Source organism: Trichoplusia ni, chromosome 15 (genome assembly GCF_003590095.1).
Source record: "Trichoplusia ni isolate ovarian cell line Hi5 chromosome 15, tn1, whole genome shotgun sequence".
Taxonomy (NCBI): Eukaryota; Metazoa; Arthropoda; class Insecta; order Lepidoptera; family Noctuidae; genus Trichoplusia; species Trichoplusia ni.
In genome coordinates, this window is record NC_039492.1 from 1,732,206 (window position 1) to 1,759,581 (window position 27,376).

General features: G+C 44.1%; 4 protein-coding genes across 5 annotated transcripts; 2 read left to right on the top strand and 2 right to left on the bottom strand.

Annotated features, from left to right (window-relative positions):
• Positions 1-7,088: 7,088 nt before the first annotated feature.
• Positions 7,089-9,631, bottom strand: LOC113501378. Its single transcript, XM_026882511.1, has 3 exons — positions 9,535-9,631; positions 9,306-9,388; positions 7,089-9,222 (listed from the first exon to the last, which is right to left on the bottom strand). The coding sequence occupies exons 1-3, from the start codon at positions 9,629-9,631 to the stop codon at positions 7,510-7,512; spliced, it is 1,893 nt and encodes a 630-aa protein (XP_026738312.1). The 3' UTR covers positions 7,089-7,509.
• A 1,740-nt stretch (positions 9,632-11,371) lies between these two features.
• On the bottom strand, positions 11,372-14,388 carry LOC113501484. Its single transcript, XM_026882650.1, has 2 exons — positions 14,336-14,388; positions 11,372-12,478 (listed from the first exon to the last, which is right to left on the bottom strand). The coding sequence occupies exon 2, from the start codon at positions 12,476-12,478 to the stop codon at positions 11,432-11,434; it is 1,047 nt and encodes a 348-aa protein (XP_026738451.1). The 5' UTR covers positions 14,336-14,388; the 3' UTR covers positions 11,372-11,431.
• Positions 14,389-20,050: 5,662 nt separating this feature from the next.
• Positions 20,051-22,438, top strand: LOC113501281 (dynein intermediate chain 3, ciliary-like). The gene is made up of 5 exons (XM_026882387.1): positions 20,051-20,702; positions 20,783-21,535; positions 21,609-21,787; positions 21,855-21,987; positions 22,080-22,438. Exons 1-5 carry the CDS (start codon positions 20,358-20,360, stop codon positions 22,380-22,382), a joined length of 1,713 nt encoding a protein of 570 aa, XP_026738188.1. The 5' UTR covers positions 20,051-20,357; the 3' UTR covers positions 22,383-22,438.
• Positions 22,439-22,730: 292 nt separating this feature from the next.
• LOC113501464 (dynein intermediate chain 2, axonemal-like) lies at positions 22,731-27,113 on the top strand. 2 transcript variants are annotated; one of them, XM_026882620.1, is made up of 7 exons: positions 22,731-23,341; positions 23,996-24,143; positions 24,239-25,003; positions 25,278-25,456; positions 25,531-25,663; positions 25,945-26,049; positions 26,768-27,113. In XM_026882620.1, exons 1-7 carry the CDS (start codon positions 23,145-23,147, stop codon positions 26,963-26,965), a joined length of 1,725 nt encoding a protein of 574 aa, XP_026738421.1. In that variant the 5' UTR covers positions 22,731-23,144; the 3' UTR covers positions 26,966-27,113. The 2 variants fall into 2 exon arrangements, with proteins under 2 accessions (XP_026738421.1, XP_026738422.1); XM_026882621.1 differs by having other exon boundaries at positions 22,731-23,320.
• Positions 27,114-27,376: the final 263 nt, after the last annotated feature.

Genomic DNA, 27,376 nt, shown 5'->3' on the forward strand with positions numbered 1-27,376 from the left:
ACAAGTGTACACTTTTCTTTAGTTAATTGAATAAGTAAGTTTGTACAATGAAAAAGGTCCGATATCCACGGAATGAACAATTCAATTCAAGAACTAAAATAAATTAATGAATTTAGGCGAAGTTTCCTCAAGCTCGTCCGAACAAGTGCTTATTTGGCGTGACTTTTGCCGGTGGGTGAGGCATCACTCCCACATCAAGCTGGGCAGTGTTGGCACTAGATATGGGACTAACATTCACTACTTACCTGTATTTTTTTATGGAACAAAATAAAGCCAAACCATGTCGAAAAGTGTTGCGTATTGTTCTTAGACAGTGTTACAGACTGGCATCGTACCCCCCCCCCCTCCCAATGATTAAGATGAAGTTCCCTTCAGTAATCCTTTAAGGTTGCATCTCTCATAAATCTCCAACTCCCGTAAGTTGATCAATCATTTCATGCGGCTAATCTGCTTGTTTGGATTGTTTTTCCAAAAGTTTCCGGCCTTGGCGAGAGTTATTGGGAAATTAAACTAAAGGACCGCAATCGGTTTGCAACATAAACTTTTTATAAATCTTCGTTGTAATAAAAAATTGACTTGGAATTTCTTTGAGATGGTGTTGATACAGATATGTTATACAGGTCTCTGAGTTTGGTTTAAGATTATAAACTCGCGCTAACCTCTGCAGTAGGGGCTAACTTACACTGTTACCTGCTGTGACGAAGGTCTCAGTCAAACTACTAAAAATAGATATAGATATATAGAAGATTTGATCTTCCCTAGACGTAGTTTTATTACCATCTTGAAATGTCCGAAATGGTTACCGTGGCCCTGGTACACGAAGAACAGAGCAAGGGACTAGTTAATAAAGTTTGACAGTGTTCCGCTCAACGTAAAGCGGGAAAATCATTTGATAATTGTATTAAAAACAAATCTGTAGCTGTTTCCTTGAGACTCCCCGGTGTTGTACTTACAGAGTGAGCAATAGTGCGTTATTAATTCATTGTAATGGTCGCACATGCAACGAATTTCAACCGACACATTTTTTTGTACTTTGACTCAAACGTTGGCATGAGACAAAAAAATCCAATGCACAGCTTCACAATATTTTATAAACATAATTAAAGTTTCAGAAGTTTTTAGTACCGTAAGCATTGTGTGAATAATTGCCGAGAGCCATGAACAGGATTTTTTCTTAAACTAGAGCAGGCGACGATTATACCGAGCCATGATGGTGGGAATGGAGGGGGGGCTTTGGACGATTAATATCACGTCACGGCGATGTGACGTGGCTGAGACGAAATTAAAATCGGACTCGTCGCACTTAAATCCGTTTAGAGCTCTTAATGCTGTATGGGGGCGCGTTTGTTCCGCACCGCTCCGCCGCCCCACAATATCATATTTACCATTTTCATCCGGATCCGACGACGAATTATTTTTCATTTTCCGCCGTGAGGCTGTTACAAACTTCTTACTACTGCGAACTCGATTTATATAAGTTGCTTCGCAAGTTTAAATGAAATTCAGAGCGTTGTCTGTAGTCGGACTAGTCGGTGCGTGTGCTCACGACGAGTGTGCTGCCCGTCATCCAGGGGTTCTGCTGTGATATGACGCAAGCTAGCAGAAGCCATCAGCTATAGCAATTTTTATCATATCTCAATTATATCGGATCTACCGAGTTCAAAAGAGGTTTTAAATGAATTCAATATGATTTAGTTTGGCTGATTAATATTGCTCTTTCTGTGAAGTAATCCTGAGACACGGTAACGTATCGAGTTTAACTATCATTATGTAAGTTTGTAGGAGGCGTGATTCTTTTGAAACTTAAGTAATACGATTATTTTAAACCTGAGATACCTGTATAAGAGATAGTTTATTTGTTTCATTGAAGCTGAGAATCTATTGAACTATGTTTCTGGATCAGCTGATAAATACGTTTAAAATGCTAAACATCATATGAGTCTAATGTCTTTATATAACTATGACTATTCACGATTTTGAAACTTAAAACGAATTAAGCTAAAATCTGTCGCCCTAGAAAGGTTAATATTTAAAGCTGAATGCCAAAGAAATAAGGTAACTCTTTAAAAGTAAAACGTGATATATAGGTATATTGCAAAAACCTATGTAACGCCTGACTATCCGTGCTTGGCAAGTTTTCGTCTCAATTTAATTGCGGTCTTATTTAGGTGGGAATGAGTGTCCATCGCAAGGAATATTCTTGGAAATATTTTATCGAAACGTGTTTAGCCATTTACTAAACTGAAGGGTGGGCGATACGGGGAGCTGTCTATGTGAAATCGACGCCCAGGTCTGAGATGTGTCTGGCGGTGCGCAGCGCACCTAATGCATTGTTGTTTACGATAATGACGATAATTTAGAGACCAGTCGTGATATGCAATTACACGAACAACATGTGATTACTAAGTATTGCTGGCTCGGCGCGGATCCGCCAATTAGTCGCTCATAATGAGCGTGTAATCGATTGCTCGCGCGCCAATGAAACACGGTGCACGCGCTACACTGCGCGCTCGGTTCGGCTTCCACAATGCTAGTCGTTTGAAGCCACAGCAATGGATAGAAACTACGGTGTCGTCTCGTGTACAAGGCGTGTATTATTTACTATTTACTGAGCTGACAAACATGTACAACACTGTAGTCGCTCAGGTTTCATTAATGAACTGTCGAAAGTTCAAGCATTCTTGGTTTGGTCAAACATATACATTGAAGGTACTATAGATAGCGCCAGTTAGAGGTCTGAACTTGCGATATAAATGTGTAAAGTTAGCGGCACTAGGCAGAGCGGCGGCGGCGGCGGTCCGGCGCGCCCGGGTATCGGCCGCGCACAGATTTATGTACGAACTTCCCACACGAGAACACGTGGAGCAACACGCGGCCCGGACCGGATGCTCGTCATATTATTATTTAAAATAGAGCTTATGAACACCGCTCATAAAACAATGTGTAAGCCTTAAGCAAAGCTTTCGGAATGGGCGCGCCAGTAATACGGCTCGTACATCACCTGGTAAGAGATCGTATGTGACCTGCCTCCTCCCCTCTCAGGCTCGCTCACAAAAATCCATTACGTGCTCGTTATATATAGCCGCAGGTGTGCCACACGTCACGCGAGATATCCCGCGGCCATTATCACGAGACCCCCGCCCCCGCCCCAGCCTTCCCCCGCCCCGCGCGAGAGGTCCCTGGTGGCTCCAGCAATGACTTGACTGACGTCATGTCATAATGCACCTGTCAATAAAGTATATACACCGACATATCCACATGGACGATTTGAAATGACAAATGATTTTGTTTTCTACTTTTCTTTATGTCTAGGGTCAAAAGTAAGTAATAGAGAACTCGAACATTATCACATTGAATGATTTGATGATGTTGCATAACATTTAACATTTTGATGTAATACACGTAAAATAAAATCAAAATTCCGCTGTCGTAAGTTGCAATCACAGCCCGGCGGCCCTCATCAATAAGTACAGACCCCCCCCCCCCCGGTGCAGCTACAACCAAATTGTATTGTATTTTTTGTTACAAGACGGTGGCGCCGACCAGCATACTGATCAAATCTGTTTACACTGCCAGCTCACCAGCACCGTGTGACGTAGTCCACAGAGGTTCAAGAGCGACTCGCAGTCAGGTTACAGTCCTACAGATGATACAGCATCGAGAGCATACACATATATTAATACTAGTCGTTGCCGGCTACTTCATCTGCATAGCTGTTATGTAACATAGATTCATGGTAGGAAGTTTTAAACTCAATCTACCTCGCTGCAGCCCAACTAACGTATACAATCATTTTGACGGAGATTGCTATATTTATTGTGATATCTCACAAGGTATTCCCTGAAATTTAATGATATAAGGGGCAACTTTGGTCATCACTAAATAGTCATAGAACAGAATTATTTTACCACAGTGACTCAACCTCAAAAAAATAGAAATTCCCAGCGCACGCACTTGAATGATACTTTGTTCCCATTTTAAGAACATTTCTCACTGTTGTTCTGTTCCTATTGAGGATAGCGTGATGGGATATAGCCTTCCTAAATAACTGGGATTACCAACATTGCAATATTTTTTTCGGACTATTGTAGTCCATGTAGTTGTAACTACTTATTTAAAATAATTTGTTTGTTTCTGTCTTATAATTTGATATTCTGTTAGATTTTTAAGGCTTTATCTACGTTGCTGTGCCCTAACAGGGTCTATAACTGTACTTTAGCTCTAAGCCTAATTTGTAACACCTGTATCACATTATGGTATGCAAATAAATGAACATGATGAAATGAGTCCTTTCAAACAATTATACTCCTCAGCTTCAGGTTTAATTATATTAATACTAGCTGACCCAGCAAACGTTATGCCGAATATTATTTTTTTCTAGTTGTATGTATTTTTAATGCCACATTATAAAAAAAATAAAAACAAAACATTTCGTCCAAAAACTAAAACATTTATTTTAGTGTGAGCAACCCTTATCACTTAGGGGTGTGAAAAATATATGTTGATCTATTCTCACACTTACCCAATATGTATACAAAAAATCATAAAAATCGGTCGAACCGTTTCGGAGGAGTACGGGAACTAACATCGTGACACAGGAATTTTATATATTAGAAGAAGAAGAAGATACCTACATTTGCAGAAACTCTAATCATTTTGAAACTGGACGGTGTCAAACTGTGTGTATTCAGAGTACGATTCGATCTGGTGGGTTTTATAAGAACACTGCTCGTAGGTATTGTGTCCGTGTGACAGCGCCTCGGATAGGTCGTAGGTAACCCCATGCTAAGTGGTTGTCTCGTAGTCGCTCAGTCACGCGCACGTCACGCCGCGCGTCACGCCGCGCTGTGTCGAAGCGACTTAATCGCGATCCTCCACGCTCCGCGTGACACGAGTACTTACATTCATATTATTTATTACTACTCACTGTACTATTATTTAGTCGCTGCTCATAATTGTATGGTTCGCATTATGGCTCTAATAGCCTGACAACCTAATTGTTACATGTAAACTGTGTTTCACACTCTAATTGCTCTCCTTCAAACTGAAATATCCATCGATGTCTTATTGTGATAGACGCCACGCTCTAGCAGTTTTGGCAAGCCACGAATTCTTGTTCTGAGTCTGGGTGTCTTTGCGCATGAGACTTGATTTTTTGTGGAACCCGCGCAACTTGAGGACAAAATTCCTCAGTGCGGGTTTTTTGAGAAACAAAAAAACAATACGAAAACATACCGTGCAGGTTGCATGACTACATTGTTTTCGAATACGTCACATTTAAGATTTTTAAATCATTATTATAATTTACTTATTTTTAGAACTGCTACTGAGAGTCAGAGATTATTGGGTGAACGCCGTGCATGTGGTGTGTAACATTAGTATGACGTCATGAGTGTTAGGGAGCGGCTTAAACCACTGTAAGTGAACCCGGTCAAGCAGGCCGCGTAGTTGCCCTTTTTTCGTCGCACAGTATTGCGGGCCGCCGAAAAAGGCTACGCCGGGCGGATTCAATATAAATGCAAATTAACTAGAAGACAAACAGATTTGAGGAAATATTAATGTACGAGACGTCCTCGGAAACTTTTACCTGAGAGTCACCGTAAGCCCGCGCCCCCTGTCCGCGCCCCCTGTCCGCGCCCAGCGTCTCCGGGCCCCCGCGCCCCCGCGCCTCGCGACCCGGCTAGTCGGCAACCTGTAAGCTTCACTAATGGTTAAGATAAACAGCTTTTACCAAATCTTTGGATATGCGTTCCTGTAGAAAGATTTCCAAACATTTTGCAAACAAGTGAAGCTTACAATCCAGAACACTGTTCTTAGCATGGGATACTGCCTCCAATATTATCTACACTACACTTGTTTTTAGCTCTACCCGCAGGTGTGAAACTTCACTAACCTAACCTAACTTGAAGTAGTTGTATATATTACTAGCTGTGCCCGCGACTCCGTCTGCGTGGAAAATTACATTTTTTTAGCAGAACGATGCCATTATCAACAATTTTTGTATACCTACCATACTTCACACCAGGCTGGCTTGGACTCAATTAAAGTCAATAAAAAGCATGTTCAATAAATTTACAGTGCGACGTAAAATCCACGGGATATATAAATGATGTAACTACTATAAACAATAGAAATAAGATTATTCACGCTTGCGCGCAATCACACGCTATTAGCCATGACACTAATATATAACATGACGATGTTAGCTTTCATATCCGTCGTCCTTATGTAAGGCGACATGTGCACAATGTTGGTGGTACCGGCACCGCGCCGGCACCGCGCCGCCTGCCGCCGCCCGCGCGACGCACTCATACACACTTGTAGATATCGAATACCGCGGAACTTTAAAAATGTCAAATACCTAATACAGTTTTAGTTTGAATTATTTTTACGATCGAGAGAGCGTACCAATTATAATACCTGTCTTCAAATACATCTTATGTCTTTAACATTTATTTAGCAACACGGTTGCTCTCCACTTATCGCGGCTGCACTTGTGTTGCGGGATGGACACCGGACACGCAGAGTTGAAACATCAGTTCAGCGAGCGCGCGCCCTTGGACCGTGCAGCTGACGTCATTGCCGAGCGTAGAGAATGAAGCAAATGTCGAAAAAACTATTTGCGTCCGAGCCTTCCTCATTATAACAAGAAAAAGTCGTCTTTTGTGCCTTTATTTATTTGTTTCTCAACAATAGCGCATTGTGAGGCGGCGGACGCAATCACCCAGCGACGCGCGGCGCAGAGCGGCGACGTGACGCCGGCGTGACGCGGACGTGACGCCGGCTGGTAGGTCCGGGTCCAGGCCGCGGTGCTACAGCTCTAGCGTGAGCCTAGTATACACACGTCATCGTCGCTCTAGATGCGAGGCTGTCATACTACGAGTAGAGCTGGTTTACTATTACAAAACATTGCTTTCAGTTCAGCAATAAATACTTGTAAAGTACTTGTAAATTGTTGTAAATAGGTTCTTGTAAATTGGCATTCAGTTGCAGTAGTGTTAAGTGAGACAGATAATTCTAAAGTAATGTTCATTTCAATCATTTGGACAGAACGGATAGCTGATTGGTTGAGGTCATCTCTCCAATGACCAATTTATACTCGATAAAAGTGCAGTCAAACATAGACGTAATCGAAGAGAGCCGATTTTAAAGCGTCTGGGTCTTGCAGGTGAAGTTTCCGACTCCCAACATTTCCTACAAATGATACCCTTGTAACAAAATTGCAGAAAGAAACATTAAGTATTTCGCTTTAGCAAATCCATAGACATCAAGTAGCACAAAATGAAGTAATTTATTATAAACTAATCATTATGTCCAAATTCGCATTTTATCTTGAACCTAAAATTAAACTCGGGTAGGTATTATTTCAATATCTATTTATTGAAACACGATGATATACAATAAATCATAAAATCCTTAATTTGGCAAGACATTTAAATGTACTCGTTCTTATTTATACATAAATCAAGGTGTAATATTATACTCGGATTAAATAATTTCCGCTTGATTCTATATCCGTATGACATGCGTGGATTCCCGGAAGGTCGGGTGTGAGAGCAGCAGCCGGGACAAGAAGCCCCAGGGCGAGGCGGACGTCGGCGGGTCCGGCTCGAACGAGTGGCTCTGCGCCGGCGGCCGGCTCGGCGCCACCGGCCGGCTCGGCACCGGCTTGGACTTCTTCCACTTGACGGAGTTGCGCACGGTGGACGACAGTATCGGCCGCTCGGTGAACATGGCCGGCCCCTTGAAACTGTGCTGCTCCGGCGGATGCATTTCTTTAGGAGAGATTCGTACCTTTAATTGATTTCCATAATCCATATAATTATCAGGCGGACATTGAGCACAGCCTAACTGATCTGATGGTGGATTTGAAGAGGTTTGCTTCTGCTTTATGGGATTGTTTTGATGGAACTGGGGATGATTAAAATGTTCTTCTTGATCGTTGTGAATAGGAACATGTCTGGCCCATGTATCTTCGTGGGTATGGCGCCCCATTGGCCACGTGTCGCCGTCATCAGCAGAATAATCAGATGGATATTCCGGCTGCCAGGGAATACCGTCATCAGTTTGAGGATAGTTTGGCCACCAGGGTTCAGTGTCCTCTACAGAATGAGCTGATGTGCATTTCTGTCTTGATACAGGATGATCAGTGTGGTCAGGCTCTTGCAGCAATAGTAAAAGTTTAGGAAGCTTAGAACCTGGTATTTTTGAAATTGGTATTAACGGCGACGGTTTATCTTTCCATTCAGACAATAGCGGTGGGTCTTCTTTGTGAGTGGGCGAGGGGTAATTTGGAGGATGCCTTATAGGCAAAGCAGACGTTCGTTCTGGTAATGATGACTCTGGTGATTCATCTTGTTTCCATCTATGTGAAGGTAAATTTTTTGGTCGATGTAGCCCATTATTTGCTGCATCTGGCCACCATCCATCATCTCCTGCGTGTTCATCTAACCAATGCAACGACATTGTGTCATCTTCGTAATCTGACCATGGATAATCATTTTCATAAAAGCGACTTAGTGTATGGGGACGGGAAATCGATAAAGACCTTCTCTTAGGCGCACCTAAGCTAGAACGAAGCTTTAACCAAGGGGACGATGGTCCTTTCATAGGGCGTTTTAGCCAAGATGGCGTTCGATTAGCCAACATTATCGGTGCCTCTGGTAGTGAACCCGATAAGCGCTTTACTAACGATGGGTAATTAGCAGGTTTCATCCAAGCAGAAGGATGAGATTCATTTTCCTTCCACCTGGATGGCAAACTCACAGGCAGCGACGACAGGAATTCGAATTTTGCATTAGACGCACTTTTAGGTACTGACGAAAATCTTGATTCCATTTGAATTGGAGGTAAGGACTCCGCTTGCGGAGAATCAGATATTACTTGAGAGCTTTCAGTAGAAGTCGAAGATCCAGAAGCAGGATCAACCCAAGGTTGCAATGGAGGCAGTGAAGATGACGGCGAAGTTAGTTGAAGCTGTGATTGTGGCGATGACGGTGTCAAACGAGGTGTTAGAGTTTGTGATTCAGATATCTTAATAGATGTTTCAGCGGATTCAAAATCGTAGGGGCAATATAACGTTACATAAACATGGGCCGTTTGTTGAAGACTGCTCTCGCGGATCACTAGCCCCCGCGCCGTGTCCAGGAGGTACACCTGCGGCCCCAGGTCCTCGTCACATGCTGTCACTATCAGCCCCGTTGGATTTGAATCTGGGCATCCCTGTTAAATATATAATTATGTACTTTTATATTTGGCCATCATGTACCACATTGCTTTATATAAACTAGATGTAGTAAACTCACGTCAGGCTCGCTTATCTCGAAGGTTAACACGTCGGGTACGATTTTGCGTGGCTCCCTCGTCACCGCCTTGCCAGTCCTAGGTCCTGTCGATTACAACCATGATATGGTCAGTGTTAATTAAAAGGAATTTTAATCAGGATTGAAATGTAAAATTATCTTTCGAAAAGAAATAATTGTTTCATTGAAATAAGTTTGTAGCTTCGCTGGCTGGGTGAGTTTCGTTACTCACCGATGGTGGCGGTGTTGCAGTATTCTTCCGCGAGCGCGAGCGCCAGCAGCGCGGCGCCCGCCAGCAGGCGCAGCGTGGCGAGTGCTAGCCGCGTCATGCCGAGCCGAGTGCCGCCGCCGCGCCCCACGCGCACTTATTTAGCCGCGCAATTAATTAACGGCGACACGTCACTCCGACATCACACATTAATTCCTGCAATCATGTTAAGAAAATTATTTCGAATCAAACTCATTGATAATTCTCTGTTAACGTTCCGCGGAACTAATTTAGAAACATTGCTTGGAGCAATTAACCACACTCAGCACCGACTGCGCTATCAGAGAACTGGACTCGCGCTCCAGCCACTCACGCGATCTCATCCTAACTCAATGTTTTAGACGAAACTACACGTTCAGTGTTTATAATAATCAAATTATAGGTTTTTATGTTACCTATTCCTAGGGATTGGTTATATTTTCACTGTTCAAAAACAAACACTCCAACTACTTACAACTTAAATATCACAGACATCAGTTGAAGCTGATGATAAAACACGAATACTAACGCCAATCAAAATTTCAAAAGGAAGTACTGGATACAAATGTAAATATTTAATATTACTTGCGATTCCTAATAAAATAGTTTTATGAATTACCTATAACTTACTTTAAAACTTCGCGAATTGACGCCTGTATAAGTATTTTTTTTCTCTAGCCCACTGTGTCCCACTGCTGGCCAAAGGCCTCCCCCAAATCCTTTCACGACTCTCTATTCTGGGCCGCATGGAACCAGCCTGCGCGGTAAGCGTTAAGGTCGTTTCGCCACCGCTTCCTAGGTCGCCCACGACGACGCCGTCCATCCGTCGGCTCCCATAGTGTGGTGACTTTGCCCCAACGATCGCTTTTCATGCGGCTAACAGGACCCGCCCAATCCCATTTTAGCCTGGCAGCCTTTTTGACAACGTCTATAATCCCAGTTTTGGAACGCAGCATGGTGTTCGGAATTCGGTCTTGTAACCTAACACCAAGAATGCTGCGTTCCATAGCTCTTTGGCAAACTCCAAGGCGGAATTTCTGAGAGTCGGTCAGCGACCAGGTCTGAGCACCGTAAGTTAAGATGGGCAGGATACACATGTCAATGAGCTTCCGCTTCAGGGAAATCGGCAGATCACCCTTCATGAGCGTCTTCATAGACCAGTAGCTTTTCCAGGCATTTTCGATCCTTCGAATTTTCGTCAATGAATAAGTATTGTAAAATTGATTTAGTAACTGCAACACATTAACACTTAAACATTTAATAAAAACAACTAGCCATAAGTCTTGCAATACTAATATCATGAAAACATAATTGACCATTCAAAATATGTTTTATTGTCTACGCCTACGGTTTCACTTGTTACAATAAAACATATTTCATTAGCTCTTTTTCATATTATTAGATCTAGTAACACCATAAGTGAATTAAGTCCATGTCGACTGCACCAAAATATTACTTACTTACTCTGTTGGCTCAGCGACCCAAATTGTGTCTCGGCCTCTGATACGAGAGAATGCCACTTTACCCGATCCTTCGCCACTTCTCGCCAGTCATCGGCATGAAGGAAAGTGGTTTCTTAGGTTTACGCGAATGTTAGACATTGAAACGAAACTACTTTTACGGATTTTATCGCGGTTTAATTTTTGATTTTAATTTCCGACGTTTCGACACCTTTGCAGGTATCATGGTCACGGGCAGACAGTCTGCCCGCGATAAAATCCGTAAAAGTAGTTTCATTTGAAAGGCATGAAGCAACCAAACCAAACAAACCAAAATATTAAATGGTCTATATTTAAAATCTTTTGGTATTATCATTATATTATTACTTGCAACCTAATCACTTAAAAAAACATGAATTACTATAGTGTGTCGCGAGGTTGATTTATAACCGCGGAAACACTATGACCGATCGCTGTCTAGGCCAAAGCCCGAACCGCGAACTCAAGAGGCGAACGGGTCTGAGGAACGGCGCGACCACGATTGTGGGCGGCAGAGCGTCGTACAGGGACGAGAACTGAGGCGCCAGCATGAGGGACTCCGGCCGCGACGGCACCTGCAGTCCCAGCGGCCGCACGGGGTGCCCCCGCGGCGGCAGGAACATCCCCGGCTGAAGGCTGGAGCCCCCAGGGGGATGCCCGTGCCACCCGTGTGGAGGCATATACATCCCTGTCTGGGACGAGCCTGGCTGTGGGCCTAATGCGCCCGATGTTGTTCCTCCCGTAGCAGGTGGCTGTGACATTATTCCGGAATTTCTCGGTGGCGTTGGTATTTCAGGGACTGAGTCAACTTCTATAACGTGCTTTTCGTTTTCGAGCGGCAAAATTGGTAATCTTGCTTCATAAGTCAATGCTTTTCCTTTGTCATTTGGATCATATGACGGCGGTCTTATCTTAATTGTGATATCGTAAGACTGCGGATGCATGTCGTTGGACGGTGGCGACTCTTTAGGTACCGGCGGTTCCACTGACTGTACGAGCGAGGTCAGTTGTATGTGCGGGGTGGAGGTCTCGACGGGCGGCACGGTCGCCACGCTCGGTATGGGCGTCACTACTTTTAGCACAAGCTCGTTCGACGTGTACCCATCGGGAGCAACTTCGCCGGAGGCCACTTCACCAGATACAACCTCATTGGAAATGAGTTCATTAGAAAGCACTTCGTAAGAGGAGCGTGCGTCGCCGTACTGCAGGCCGGGCGCGCCCGCGGCGCCGTAGGCCCCGAGCGGGGAGGAGGCGGTGGTGGCGGGCGAGGGCGTGCTGGGCGGCAGCACGCAGTACACGGTCACGTCCACCGTGGCGTAGCTGGACAGCTGGCCGCGCCGGTGCACGCGCGCCGACACCAGGTCCGGCATGCTCACGTCGGGCGGCTCGTCCGCGTCGCACACGCTCGTCTCCACGCCCGTCACGCGCGCGTTCTTGCACTTGGGCGGCATCTAGAGCGCCAATCGAACATGATCAATCATTCAAGTCATAAACAAACAAATCCTGCTATCCTGCCTTATTTCCCCGTTATAGCTAACAAAAGTATGAATAGTTTGAATAAATCTTAAAATAGAAGTCGTATCTGTGTGTATCATTTGTAGATAACTAATGAATGCTATGCGGAAAGCTAACATTGGCTAGACTAGTTATTATGATCTCTTTCAATTCACGGGTTAACTTCATGAGAAGAGACACGGTCGTTTTTAAAGGCGTGCACGGGGACACAGGTCCAACATGCAGAGGCCTTCTTAAGAACTTTAATCTGCGATGTGATGGGGCACCTGCAAAACTATTGCAAGTATGTATGTAAAAATAATTAGAATGTTATAAAATGAGACTTGTTATGTGGACCAGTTCCTTAGATAATTCGGAGAATTATAGCACCTGCCTTTTGACATATTGTAATGCAAAACAAATTATTATGTTTGTTTAGGTATATCTGTCTGTGCCGAACAAAAAGCAACAATCTATACCAATATATAAAGCTGAAGAGTTTGTTTGTTTCTTTGTTTGAACGCGCTAATCTCGATAGAATAGAATATACGAATAGACCATACGAATAGACCATTAATCGAAGAAGGCTTTAGGCTATAAAGCATCACGCTGCGACAAATAGGAGCGAAGGTACAAAGGAAAATGTGAAAAAAAAATGCAGGTATAAATCATAACTTATATCTTCTACCCACGGGGACGAAGTCGCGGGCAACAGCTAGTTACAAATAAAAATCAAATGCAGTTCCTGTTGACAGTAAATTTTGCTTTTATTTCACCATATACACATGTATTAATGGCGTGATGTTTCTATGCATCAGGCTCAGTAATTCAGACACCACGCAGAATTTTTTCTTAAAAAAATCGCTGTAAAGTTGAACTTTAGCGTACATGGCTTGTGCACAGACGGCTTCATCTCAATGGTACCATACGATACATACCAGTCCATTGATATGGGTTTCTAGGTCTATCTATCTTGTCACCGGGTTGTTTTCCACGAACCGTGATTGCTATTAGCTAGATAGTTTGAGTCTTCGCAGATGTTGTATTTCTATCACGAACGAATATTTTGGTTATGTCTTATGACATTATCGACGGCTCAAGGAAGAAAAATAAAAAACTTAAATACCTTCTAACGTCGGAAACATTTTTTTTTTAATATAAGTATGTAGAATTAATTTTACAAATAAGTGCTGGTCCCCGCCCACTTTTTAGGACCAATAAATAGTAAACTCACACAATAACGTCGCTTCTATTGGTAATATAATTTTTAGAACTGTTTCTGTAGTTATACAGATTTCCTCCACAACCTGACAAACTTGACTATTTTATGATATTCCTGTAGAGAAACAATACTTTGGACTCGATTTAAATAAAATCTTATTATATTCAACAGTTTATTACATTACATTTTTGCATTCTGTAACTGTACCATAAGTACATAATATATATGAGCAGCAACTTATCTCGTATTAGAGCAAGAAGTGAGCATTAGAGCACACATTGGGACATAAGACAGAACCCAACAGACTAGCGACGACTTCTGAGACGACTTCTGCTTCACCTGGGTGAGCGGTAGACAGCCGGCAGCGCAGTGGCTGTATGTTACTCATGCGTTAAGAATACTGAACAAGTAATGCTGTTTTAAAGGCAAGTTCTCAGTACCTACTTTTTATTTAACTCTAGGTGTAATGTTTTCTCTTTGTCAATTTAGTTTATCAGTTTTTTAATTAGTGCAATTAATCTGTCTGAAAATAACTGATCTAGGCTTATTTATATTAATTTAAGTGAGCGTGTCATGTTTGCAGTGTACTCACGGGCACGGCGATGTTCCAGTCGGCCACGCCGGGCGTGAGGTGCGTCACTACCAACCGCTGCGCCGCGGCACCGGACGACGAGCCTGCTCGGCCACAGGGCGCACATTAATACCAACAACTCACTCAACAATCCATCTAGTTCCACGCACAGACACTAACCAAAGTGTGCAGAGCTGCAGACGCGCTGCTGGCGCTCGCGCAGCACGCGGCTCTCGTCCGCGGCCACCAGCGCCAGCGCCAGCACCAGCGACGCCGGCACGACGCTCATCGCACTGCTTACCATTTTATGTTTGAGTCTTTGTGTACCGCTTGCATCTGGCACACAGCCAGTTTATAACAGTATCGCGCTTAAAATTTAGTCCTATTGTATTTCATTTTAACATGGTTTTTAAATTGTTTTACACGCAGATAATGAATAGTAGGTGTGTAGCGAAAGCGTTGCGAATCATGGCGCGCACTGGGTCGCGATGTGGCTCACTACGCTGCTGCACGGCGAGCGGGCGGCAGGACCGGGTAGACGGCGCGGCGGGTAGCGGCGGTAAGTCACGTTTATGATAGAAATTGATATTTTATCTCAAATACTTCAGACTATAATAAGCTATTGAAATGCAAACTTAAAATAATTCCGTTTAGCCAGTCTATCTGCCATCACCCTACTGGACCAATTTGCTATTTAAGAAAAACTTTCATAAGGACATAGATACATTAGTCGTACGCAGAGACCTAGAAAGTACGAGTACATTACATAGTATCTTAGAAACAACAGAATATTAATGAAACCCAAATTGAAGGCTATGTCCGAGGGCGTGGCAAGCGGATCGAGTTGCCTTGCAGGAAGCTCATGAACCGATCGAACATTTCTTGCGGCAGCAACCATAACTTTTCCGCCGTTGATCGCAGAGTGCGTTCATTCTCGGAAGGTCTATCTTCTTCACTTGAAGACGATACAATTTTTTCAGATGACAGCGGCAATTCTACTGTTCTCTTCGAATCTTTCACGAGGTGCCTTGTATCCGCCGAGCTTAGTTTAGGTGTTGTTTGGATACTTGATTTAAAAGTCGTTGTGGGAATTAGTTTAGTGCTCGATACAGACTCTGATTCAGTAGTTGATGTTGTACTTATTACGGCGGCCGTCGCAGGACTTGTCAAGGAGCTCGATTCTTCAAGTGATGTTGATGAAGCCGCAATGGGTGGACTTGCTGGTTGGTTCGGCGCTATCTCTGTGTCGGGTTCGGGTTCGGCTTGGTATGAGGCCCGGTCCGGAAACTGGATTGATGAGCGAACTGGTAGTTCCAATAATCCCTGAAGATTGGGAAGCGGCCCGTACCTGGGGAGTATACAAAACACAGTGACGTTGACGGTAGCGTAGCCCTGCTGGAGGCCGTTGCGGTGCACTAGGATGCCTCCATTTTCTGCTATTCTGGCAGAGGGCGGCACGTCGAAGTCACACACGAGTGTCTCCTCGCCAGCCACGTAGCCATGCGCGCACTCCGGTGGTGGCAGCTGCAACGGCCGAACATTATACACGTTAGGCTTAGGAAGGTAAAGATCGTGGTCTCCGACAGACTCCTCAAGGACTCTGCCTTGGTGGCGTTAAATTTGGGAATGATAACAGCAATACTAACGGGCACAGCTATTCTCCAGTCCGGTAGCCCGGGCGTCAAGTACGTCACCGCCAAATGAAACGGCGCCCCGGCCAGGAACCCTGTAGATTAAATATTTTACATGGGTATAATGCTATTGCTTCCCTTTGTTTATAAAGATACTGAAACAATTCGAATGTAATTTAAAGCACAAATTCAAATCAATACTAAACAATAACCCCAGACTTACCGGAACTGGCGTATGTGCAGACATCCTGGGAAGCCGCTCGCACCAGCAGACACGCAACCAGCAGCAGGCGTGTGCGCAACATTCTGAGCTGCGACTGGACACCGCGTATCTCGCCAGACACCTATTTACACCCCAATAAATAATTACACATCTTGTTCGCAAAATTGTTTCCGATACTATGTAATGACATTATCACTGCTGTAACGAGAGGGCGTAACGAACTTCGCAACAAATTTAATAGGAGCGAGACAATTAACAATTAATGTATCGGCGTTCCGGCCGCGGAGCCCGAGCCGGTTGTTTCGAGCTTCATATCGTTTGTTTCATTTTCTGTTCTTATGATCCCTTGAATGTATTATTGTTATTAAAACATAATCGATAGCAGAATTAATTGAATACCTGTACAAAAAAGTTGCTTGAAAACTGAAAACATGTAAATTAACACGATTCTTCAGAGGAAGGTGGAGATACATCCGTGGGTGAGGGGTACTCGTCTCCTGGTGACGGAGACAGAGCCGGCAGACACTCGTCCGGGAGAGGCGAGGCAGACGCTTCGAGGGAAGGGTTCGCAGGACGGGGAGGCGCGGGCGCGCCACCTGGCGGCGACGCCAGCACCCGCAGTTTGTCGTGCAGCCGATCCAGCTCCTGCTGCTGGAGCACTAGCTCATGCTGCAGCTCTTCCAGCGACATCAGCAACGCAAGCCACTGCGACTCCTCGTCTAGTACCTAGCACAAGTGACACATTCTTTATAAGACACCTAATATGCTAGTAGGTTAGGTATAAATGCAGTTTAAAATATAAATAAGAAGCTTTTCGAGCGCATAGGTATACAAAAGTACGAATGTTGTGGTCGCTACCTTGTCGTCCTGCTTGTTTGCTTGTCGGTTGACCTCCAGCACAACGATGAGTCCTCCGATCCCGAACAGCGCCATCTCACCTGGCGAGCAGACACACGCTAGGCCTCATCGGAGGCCCCGAGCCCCACTGCCTTCTGTATTCTGCACTAATTTTAATGTTCCAATATTTTGTTCTACTAAAAACAGAAGTAGAAAATAGTATGGAAATGGTCCTCGGTTTTCTCGCGCGTGCATGTCTACTATGAGCAACCTAAAGTGTGAGTGCATTTTGGATGTGTTCGTTGATCATAATAAGCTCAATGCTATTTATGTTTAACTAGCTGTTCCCCGCGACTTCGTCCCCGTGGGTAGAAGATATAAGTTATGACTTATACCTGCCCTGTTTTTTTCACATTTTCCATTGTATCTTCGCTCCTATTAGTCGCAACGTGATGGTTTATAGCCTAAAGCCTTCCTTGATGAATGGTCTATTCAACACAAAAATAATTTTTCAATTTGGACCAGTAGTTCCTGAGATTAGCGCGTTCAAACAAACAAACTCTTCAGCTTTATATATTAAGTAGAGAGTAGAGATAACTCAGCTTATGCTTATTTATAGGGGAAAAGTCAATAAGTAGGCACTTTCCTCTGAACGAAATGAAGGTACTTACAACCTACACTAAACCTATATTTTGGAGAATGTTTCCGCAGTCGCTTTATGTAGTACTTGTGCAAATTTTCAAACAAGCTTAAATGTAATCAAGTGCGACTGAGAATCGCGATTTTTCTATACACATAGGACAAAGAAAAACAAATAACAATCGATGGCTAACCTCTATGTTATTTTTTTATGGTGACGACAGAATTACGTCGTCCGTGAAAATTTAAACTACTTATTTAGCTTTAAAGGTTTATGAGAAACAATCTGGTGACAGTCGGATACACTGTGATGGGGTTCCGTATTGTCCTCTTAGCATAACCATTATTTCATCTGTTTCATTAGGTACGGAACCCTAAAACGAGATAAAAGTATTCGACGACGATAAAAGTATTTAAGACATGTCAATTTAATATACTCTAGTTAGACAAGGTACCTTCTAAATAGCTTATGAAGTTAGGTTGTTTAAGCAGCAGAGAGTGTGTGTGGTGTAGCACGCACCCAGTATGTAGGCGCCGGACTCGAGCGCCGTCTCGTCGGAGATGGGCGGCAGCTGGCGCGGCTGGCGCAGGCCCAGCGCCCACATGCGGAAGCGCAGCTCCACGGCGTGGAAGGCGCGGCCGATGCTGGCGCACACGCTGCGGCTGTAGCGCGGGTGCCGCCGCGTCAACACCTGCACACACCCCCCTCAGCTAGAGCGGCCGCCGGGAGCCGGCTCGCGTGTCCTCTCGGCACTCACTTTGATCTTATTGGCGATGGGCGTGCTGAGCTGCCGCGCCAGCAGCGTCGCTAGCCGGAACATCGGGAAGTTCGCCATCGCCGCCGTAAGCCGCAGTTGTCTGCTCCCGTCGCGTCCTGTTCCCACGTTATCGTGTTTCTGCCACCAGGCAGCTCTCTACAATTTGCTGAGCTTATCTCAGTAAGGAGTATAACAATAAATACAATTATAAATAATGACTTTAATTAACTAATATATTAATATTGGACAACATTTACACAACGCCATCTAGTCTCAAATTAAGCAGAGCTTGTGTTACTTAAGGCTCATCATTACATCAAATTAGACTTATATAAAAATTAAACAGTAGAACTAAAAAAAAATAAGAAACTAAGCAACACCTATATGAAAATAACTGAACTAAAGAGAAATAAATAGCTTTCCAAATATTTGTACAAACATACATGTAATTTAGTAATGTAATGTAATATGAGAGAAATAAAAACTTTGAATTGAATTGAATACATTATTTCCTACTGAATGTGCTCTGATACTGACGTAGAGTAAAATAAAATTTTAATTATTCTTATAAGTTTTGAACTCTCACATCGCAGCTCACCTCCACCTGTCAGGACCACAGAACGTAATATGCTACAGATAAAACACTCTAGCAGTGACATACGGGTGGCAAGCATCGCATGAGGCTCATCCACAGATCTATAATGTAGGCGGTTCATCAAAACATTTAGACGTCATGTTTATAGACGTGCCACAATATGATGGATGCCGCATCTTACCTTCTTCTAGGATTTTAATTAATGGCCAAGTTGCTTACCTTTGTGATATATATAGCCCTAGCATTTATTACAACAATAATGAACCGGCTGGCTATTGTTGAATAGGGTGACAAAGTGACAGAAATGAAAGGGGCGCAAGATTCCCTGAGCTATAAATTATTCTTTATATTTAAACTCAAAGTTTTGAACAATACAGCTCTTTGATAAGGAGCCCTTCTAATCATATGCTTGACCAGCAGCAAAGAGAGCCGAAGTATACAACTGCATGGTCAACGATACTACCCCGCATTTTGTGTACCGTAAGAGCTCAACATAATGTTCGTAATTGATAGCATTCTCCTTTTTTCACTGCTGGGACTATATTGCGCAGTCTTGGGTTGAATGAGATGAACACCGTCTTTACCGAAGTCGCTCTGGAAGCATGACAGTGCCTGGCAGGAAGCTTTGCCAAGTCTTTATTATACATTTTTGCACTTAAAAATAACCATTTAAAACATATATAAATATACACGGTGATTTTTTAGTCGTCTTACAAAAGGCCCAGTTCATGTATCCGACGTAAAATACCCCTTTGCGCGATTTTTATTTTTTTATCATCAACTAAGACAATAAGTACAAAAAAAATTCAAGAAGAGAAATCTGAAAATACTTTTAAAAATGATAAAAACGCCGCCGCCCTCGCCCCTCACCATTGTTACAAGGCTCGGACCGCACTCGCAACATACCTGTGTTTCGAAAAAACTACGAATTGCATCATAATATTGAATAAAAATTGCATGTTAAATTTATTCAAATCTCATAAATACCTATTTTTTTTATCATGAATGTGTTCTAGTCATTGGATACATGAACTGGGCTGCTTTTGTAAGACGACTAAAAAATCACGGTGTATAATGGCTCTGGCGTCTATGCTCTAGATCCATTCTCAGAATAATATGTCTGACCAAGTCTTTATATACTAAACAATTACAAAAACTAGCATTAGGAACCAATTGACAGAATAAGGTTTTATGCATCTGATTTTATCGCTTTAAAACAAAACTGACCTCTTTGGTCGGTTTGTTATAAAGCATTTGCTTGACATCTTGAAGTTCCTATCAATTTACTAATAGTTTTCTAAAGATTATTTATTTAAGTTTATATAGATAAATATATACATATCTTTGAATAATCACAATCATGGACCAAACGTACATGTACATGATGAAGCGCAGCGACATGGGCCGGCAGGTGATGTTCTGCGAGCAGGGCCCCGAGCTGTGCGACAGCCTGTCCACCGACATGATGCTCGCCAAGCAGTATATCCTGCGCAACCCCGTGCACGTCGGCATCCAGAACACACTTAAATTCTCGCAATGCGAAATTAACACGATCAGGGCCGAGTACAGCAACACCGGCTGCAATCACGCCGAGGGTGGCTGGCCGAAGGATGTTAACATCCACGATCCGGAAGCCACGCAGAGGTACCGCCGCAAGCTTGAGAAAGATGACGGCTACATACGATGCGTGATGAACCTTTCTCCTGTAAGTTCTAGATGACTGTGATGCATTCATGTTTTTGCGTAGCAACAGTAACTTTTACAATTAATGCATCTGTACTTTAGGGGTTGGAGCACTATGTTCTACAAAACAACGCGATCGACATGTATCAGACTTACTACACAGAGTTACCTCCACTGCCGGACATAGAGCACTGTGACTGTCGAACTGTAAATGTGTTTCGAGACGTGGCGCCGCCGTCGCGGGGCCAGCCCAATCGCCCCGTTAGCTCCATCAGCTGGCAACCGGAAGGCGGCCACAAGTTTGCCGCCACGTACGTGAATGTGGACTTTAACAGGGACACTCTATGCTCCCTCAACGCTTTCATCTGGGACGTAGAGAACGCTAACAGTCCTGAGACGACTATAATGCCACCCTGCCCACTGCTGGACCTGCAATTCAACCCCAAGGAGACAAACGTGCTTGCGGGCGGGCTCATGAACGGGCAGGTGGGTGCGTGGGACCGGCGCACGCCGCGCTATCCCATAGTGCTATGCCCGCCGCACGAGGCACACCGGGACCTAGTGCGTAACGTGCTTTTTATTAACGCCAAGAGCGGCATGGAGTTCTTCTCCGCTGGCACCGACGGCGCCCTCAAGTGGTGGGACATACGTAATATGGAGGAGCCCACTGAGGTGCTCATTCTGGACGTGGTTAAGTCCGCCACTGACCAACAGTCAATGGCGAACGCTAACGGTGTTAGCGTTCTAGAATTCGAAAATACGATACCAACGCGGTTTATGGTCGGCACAGAAAACGGTTTAGTCATCACAGGCAATCGGAAAGGAAAAACTCCCTTTGAAAAACTACCCGGCAAAGTATGTTTAAAATCACTCTCGGCAACGCTGTCAATAGCAGTCAGGCATATTTATAATATTATATTGTTTGTAGTATGAAACCCACTTAGGCCCGGTATGGGCATTGGAGCGCAATCCTGGCTTCATGAAGAACTTTTTGACGGTGGGCGACTGGACGGCGCGCATCTGGAGTGAGGAGTGCCACGAATCCTCCATCATGTGGACGGCGCCGAAGCGCGACAAGATCACTGATGGCACATGGAGCCCCACCAGGTGAGCCCACGAGCTCGGTTGCAGCCCACCCTCCTCTGCGGCACATTTACAAGAGTAACTTCGGCAGGTTTTCGCTGATGATGCTCACCAAGTTTAACGGTAACCTGTCTGTGTGGGACCTGCTTCGGCGCCAGCACGAGCCCACGGTCATGATGCAAGTCTGCGAGGAGCCGCTACTGCGCGTGCGCGCACATGAGGGCGTAAGATGACTCACTTTTAACTTAGTTCTAACAACAAAGGTTGTGTGCATATTGCATATGAATGTTTTATTATAATAAATGAATGTGTACAGGGTGCACTGCTGACGTGCGGCAGTGCTAACGGGAACGTGTACATGTTGGAGCTGTCGCGCAACCTGGTGGAGAGCGACAAGCACGACAAGACGTACCTGACGGCGGTGCTGGAGCGGGAGAGCAAGCGCGAGCGCATCCTGGAGGCGCGCCTGCGCGAGATCCGCCTCAAGCAGCGCCAGGCTGAGGAGGGCAGCCCCGACGCGTCGCTGGCGGACGCGGACGCCACCGTGGGGGACCGCGACCTCTACGACGCCGGTGCCGAGTACTTCGCCACCGTCAGGAAGGAGCACGCCGCGCTCTAGACTATTATATTACTGTTTATTCATAACATTATTATTTTATAATGCTTATTACTTAATAACTATATTTAATCACATTGATTAGTTCCTATTTAATTAAATATTATTTATACTTTATTCTTTATAACATTAAGAGGGTCTTGTTATTTAATATTGTTGTATGGACTTAATATACGATTTGATCTACTATCGTTTTTCGATTCTAAACTATGTATGCAGTACTGTCTATAAGTAGGTATTGTATGTGATGCAATGTTCGCACGAGGCCGGGTATAATATTATAACACTAGCGACCCGCCCCGGCTTCGCACGAAAGCAGTGCTAATATACGCTACAGAGATCCCGACGGAATGGCACTATAAAATGTGACAGGCAAAAATCTATCAGCATAATATTTACGCTTACAGAGACAAAAATATGTACACAAATGTTATTTGGTAGGTAAATATAATATGGTCGGTGAAGTGCAAACAACAACAGAATTAGAATTTAAATTATCATTAGGTATCCAATACGTGTTCACTTTTGTCTGCTACGTCCTGGACGCAGCCATGATCTGCAACGTGCCGCTGCGTCACTCTCGTCATAGTAGGAAAACGTACCGTAAATACTCTGAGGCTTACAGACTCTTTTAATTTTTCAAATGTTTAGTTGTTAGTGAGCACCGGGTTTAATATATTTGTACATCTGTGGGGTTTCTACGTTTAAATCAATGTCAACACAGTACATTATTAAATCATTTTGTTAAAATAAATCAATACAAAAATGGACATAACGTGCGCATACGGCAAGCTGCGCAGCCAGTTCGGGCGGCAGCCCCTGTTCTGCCACCAGGGCCCGGAGATGCTGGACTCGGTGCAGATGGACCCCGGCGAGTTCAAGCACTACGTGCTGCGCAACCCCGTGCACACGGCCACGCAGCACACGCCCAAATACAGCCAGTGCGACATCAACACCATCCGGTGACTGCTGCGCTGTCGCTCATGGTTTATGTAGGAGTTTTGCACAAGGGTTCTGCTCGTTTCATAATGATGTCAATGCATATGGAGACTAGCTGTTGCCCGTGACTCCATCCGCGTAGCTATGATGTAACGTAAATAAAATTAGGGTTTGTTAATATGATTTAGTCGGCTTGGCTGCCGAGCAACAAAAATAATTATTTTACTGCGGAGTTATCTTACGACAATGTTGCCGCCTGGAATTCAATGATGTAACTTAAAGGGGACCTTTGTTGGGAGCAAGTTATATTCTTGTAACACTACGTATTTATCAGACGGACGGAGAAAACTATTTTATAAAAAAAAAGAACATATTCTGTTATAAGTGGTTTAGAATAGAATTTACATATATCCATAACAATCACCGGGCTATCGAACATTGAATAAAAAAAACTTAAATTCCATCCAGCATCTCCTGAGATTAGTGGGTAAGAACAGATTCGTCTAAATGGTGTAGACAATGTGAAAGTCATTTTATTTATGTCCTAGACGGGGATAATATATCAGAGACTTGTGTGCCAGGCATAGCGCACGCCCGAAATCCCTTCAATCTGTTTTGTGAATGAGTTACAAATCTCCATGTAACTTGTGTGTTTTGTTGAATGTACATAATTGCAGGGCCGAGTATACCACCTCCGGATCCAACCACACCGAGGGCGGCTGGCCGAGAGACGTGAACATTCACGATCCCGAGGCGACGCAACGGTATCGCCGCAAAGTAGAGAAGGATGATGCCTACATCCACTGCATCATGGCACTCAGTCCCGTGAGTCTACGAGTTGACGAACCCAAGACAAGGCTTAGCCTTTAGCGATAAACATCTGCTGAGCACATACTTATAGCTTGCTGGTTGGTTTGCAGGTTTTAGACCGACTTGTGTTGCAAAACAATGCCATTGATATGTACCAGACTTATTATACTGAGCTGATGACGTTGCCTGCCGTAGAGCATAATAGCTGCCGCACCGTCAATCAGTTCCACGATTTCGGAGCCCAGAACGACGAGTCGGGCGTCGTGCACCGCCGGCCCGTTAGCTCCATCTGCTGGCAGCCCGACGGCGGGCACCACTTCGCCGCCACATACGTCGACGTCGATATGAATCGACAAACCACTTCCCCGGTTTCGGCATTTGTCTGGAACATGGAGAACCCTAACTATCCAGAATCAGTGTTAGCACCGCCGTGCCCTATGCTGGACCTGCAGTACAATCCCAAAGACATTCAAGTGCTAGCCGGCGGACTTATTAATGGTCAAGTTTGCACGTGGGACTTGCGGCAAAAAGGCGTAGCGCCAGCCTTGATATGTCCACCGCACGTTGCGCACAGGGATCTCGTTAAGAATGTTCTATTCATTAACTCCAAGACTGGCATGGAGTTCTTCTCCGGGGGGCCCGACGGCGTCTGCAAGTGGTGGGACATTCGCAAGATACACGAACCCACCGATGAGATGATCATAGACGTCGTGACGTCGATGACGGAAGAGCAGAGCATGGCTAAAGCCAACGGCATAAGCGTGATGGAGTACGAGCCTACTATACCAACACGCTTTATGGTTGGCACTGAAAATGGACTTGTTATTAATGGCAATAGGAAAGGAAAAACACCTTATGATAAACTGCCCGCGCAGGTAATCTATACTACCGTATATGTATTTTTTTTTTAACTGTTCTGACAAGAGCAGTTTTCCTTTATCAATATTATTTGTGTTTTAATTTAATTCTATTTATGACAAATTTCTATTTAATTGTGGTAAATGTGGGTTACGCATAAGCAAATTACTGTTTCACAAATGTTTTAGTATTCACATTTATTAATGTGCAGAGTCTGTTTTATATAAGTGACCATGCTACTTCACTCTTTACATGATACTATAAGATTTCTGATGGATTAAGTATGATTAGTTTAACGCACACGTGGGACCAGTATGGAGAGTGGAGCGCAACCCCGGCTTCATGAAGAACTTCCTGACTGTGGGTGACTGGACGGCGCGCATCTGGAGCGAGGAGTGCCGCGAGTCCTCCATCATGTGGACGGCGCCGGCGCGCCACCGCATCACGGACGGCGCCTGGAGCCCCACCAGGTGAGGCAGGAGCCGCTGAGCAGCTGCCCCTCCTGGACGCGTGCTCTGTGACCTTACTAGCGCCGCTGTCGCAGGCTGTCGCTGATGCTGCTCACGCAGTACGACGGGCAGCTGACCGTGTGGGACCTGCTGCGGCGCCAGCACGAGCCCGTCGTCACCATGCAGGTCTGCGAGGAGCCGCTCGTGTGCGTGCGCACGCACGAAGCTGTAAGCACCAACATTGTCTCTGTCTCTCAAGTTGTTTATGTCGAACATCAGTAACATCGATGTAAGCAATAAACACGAAGTAGCGATGGTATGAATCCTTACCAAATTAAAGAACGTTATAGAAATTCTGTAGTGTGCATTATACATATATTAGCATTACTTTCGTGCGAAGCTGGAAGGGATCGCTAGTAATTCTAAATAGCATTAATAATGGTAATTTTCCTACGACATTACCTTATAAGAGTCACCCGTCGTAAATGTGCTGGGTCTTTATCGTGCAGGGCAACCTGCTGACGTGCGGCAGTGTCAACGGGAACATCTTCCTGCTCGAGCTATCCACATCTCTCTCCATTTCGGAGAAGAACGACAAGACGCTTCTAACAGCGGTAAGCCATCGTTTCTCATCTACTCCTATTTTCTTACATACTAATGTTTTATGCTAATATTATTTTGTTAAAAAACCTGAAGCAAGCTTCTGCAGAGTCAATGTTTTTTAGAATACTTTTTTTTTTAATCTTTTTTTATATTTAAGGGGTTTTTTTCCACACGGATACGTCAACCCCATTGTACCTTATACTACATTTACTTACACGCTACTGAATAGGGAATCACTGATTACATACTCGAACCAGACCAGATATTCGTTTAGTTTTAGAATACTTATGAATGTGCTGAGCCTTGTCACAATCACACTAATATTATAAATGCGAAACTATGTCTGCCTGTTTGTTAGATACTTTTTCACGCCAAACGGATGGAAAAATTTGAATTAAATTTGGTATGGAAGTAGCTGACACCTTGAATTAACACATTGGCTATTATTATCCGACTACGTTATTAAAAAGTTATGTGTTTGAAGCTATAACCATCAGTCAAGCAGGCAAAGGCGCGAGCAAAATTTTAAACGTTCAAAACGTCTAATTTCCTTGCACTTGATGGGTTTCAAACTGCAATTACCTATGTGGAAATCCAATTCGTATAAAAATCCTCTAAAAGGTTCCCCTCGCGTTCGTGGCGGTGGTAAAGTACCTAGTATCTTGTTTTGCCTCTTTTAACAAAGGATAAAACAATTTCGGAACTTTTCTATCGATATAATGTTTGCAGATTTTGGAGCGAGAGAGCAGGCGGGAGAAAATTTTAGAAGCACGCCTGCGCGAAATCCGTCTCAAGCAGCGGCAGGCCGACGAGGCGAGCCCCACACACTCGGCCAGCGACGTGGACGCCACGCTGGGCGACCGCGACCTCAACGAGGCGGCGCACGAGTTCCTGCAGATCACCAAGAAGGAGCTGCAGTACTTCTAGACGCCTGCTCCGCGGACTGCGGCTGCTGGGATCCTAAAGTACATCACCTGTCTCGGCTATCACTAATATACCCATGTTTCCTGCAATTTTCGTTGACGTTATAATTTAATATCAATTAACATCGTTTCATCATTGCATCATTAAATTTTAATTTAATATATTTTTAATTTTAGCTTATTACTTATTGTTGCTTTAGAAGCTAATCGAATGTTTCTACAAAAGCGTTTGGCATAATATATTTCATTTATTATTAATTATTAGCAACTTAAGAATGCTATATTTAAGAATCTTTTATACCTAGTTCCTTATTATTATTATTGTTATACTTAATTCCTATTTACCTATTTATTCAATACTTTAGTGATATTATTACATAATATGAAGAAATAGGTGTTGCTGCTTACTAATAAA

Bases quoted from the DNA above. Each gene is read 5' to 3' on its own strand.
- LOC113501281 (XM_026882387.1), top strand. From the start codon at position 20,358: ATGGACCAAACGTACATGTACATGATGAAGCGCAGCGACATGGGCCGG. The intron at 21,536-21,608 runs GTATGTTTAAAA...TATTGTTTGTAG, and splicing joins TTGAAAAACTACCCGGCAAA to TATGAAACCCACTTAGGCCC. The intron at 21,788-21,854 runs GTGAGCCCACGA...TAACTTCGGCAG, and splicing joins GGCACATGGAGCCCCACCAG to GTTTTCGCTGATGATGCTCA.
- LOC113501484 (XM_026882650.1), bottom strand. From the start codon at position 12,478: ATGCCGCCCAAGTGCAAGAACGCGCGCGTGACGGGCGTGGAGACGAGC.
- LOC113501378 (XM_026882511.1), bottom strand. From the start codon at position 9,631: ATGACGCGGCTAGCACTCGCCACGCTGCGCCTGCTGGCGGGCGCCGCG. The intron at 9,389-9,534 runs GTGAGTAACGAA...TGTAATCGACAG, and splicing joins CTGCAACACCGCCACCATCG to GACCTAGGACTGGCAAGGCG. The intron at 9,223-9,305 runs GTGAGTTTACTA...TATATTTAACAG, and splicing joins TCGAGATAAGCGAGCCTGAC to GGATGCCCAGATTCAAATCC.
- LOC113501464 (XM_026882620.1), top strand. From the start codon at position 23,145: ATGGACATAACGTGCGCATACGGCAAGCTGCGCAGCCAGTTCGGGCGG. The intron at 25,004-25,277 runs GTAATCTATACT...AAGTATGATTAG, and splicing joins ATGATAAACTGCCCGCGCAG to TTTAACGCACACGTGGGACC. The intron at 26,050-26,767 runs GTAAGCCATCGT...TAATGTTTGCAG, and splicing joins ACAAGACGCTTCTAACAGCG to ATTTTGGAGCGAGAGAGCAG.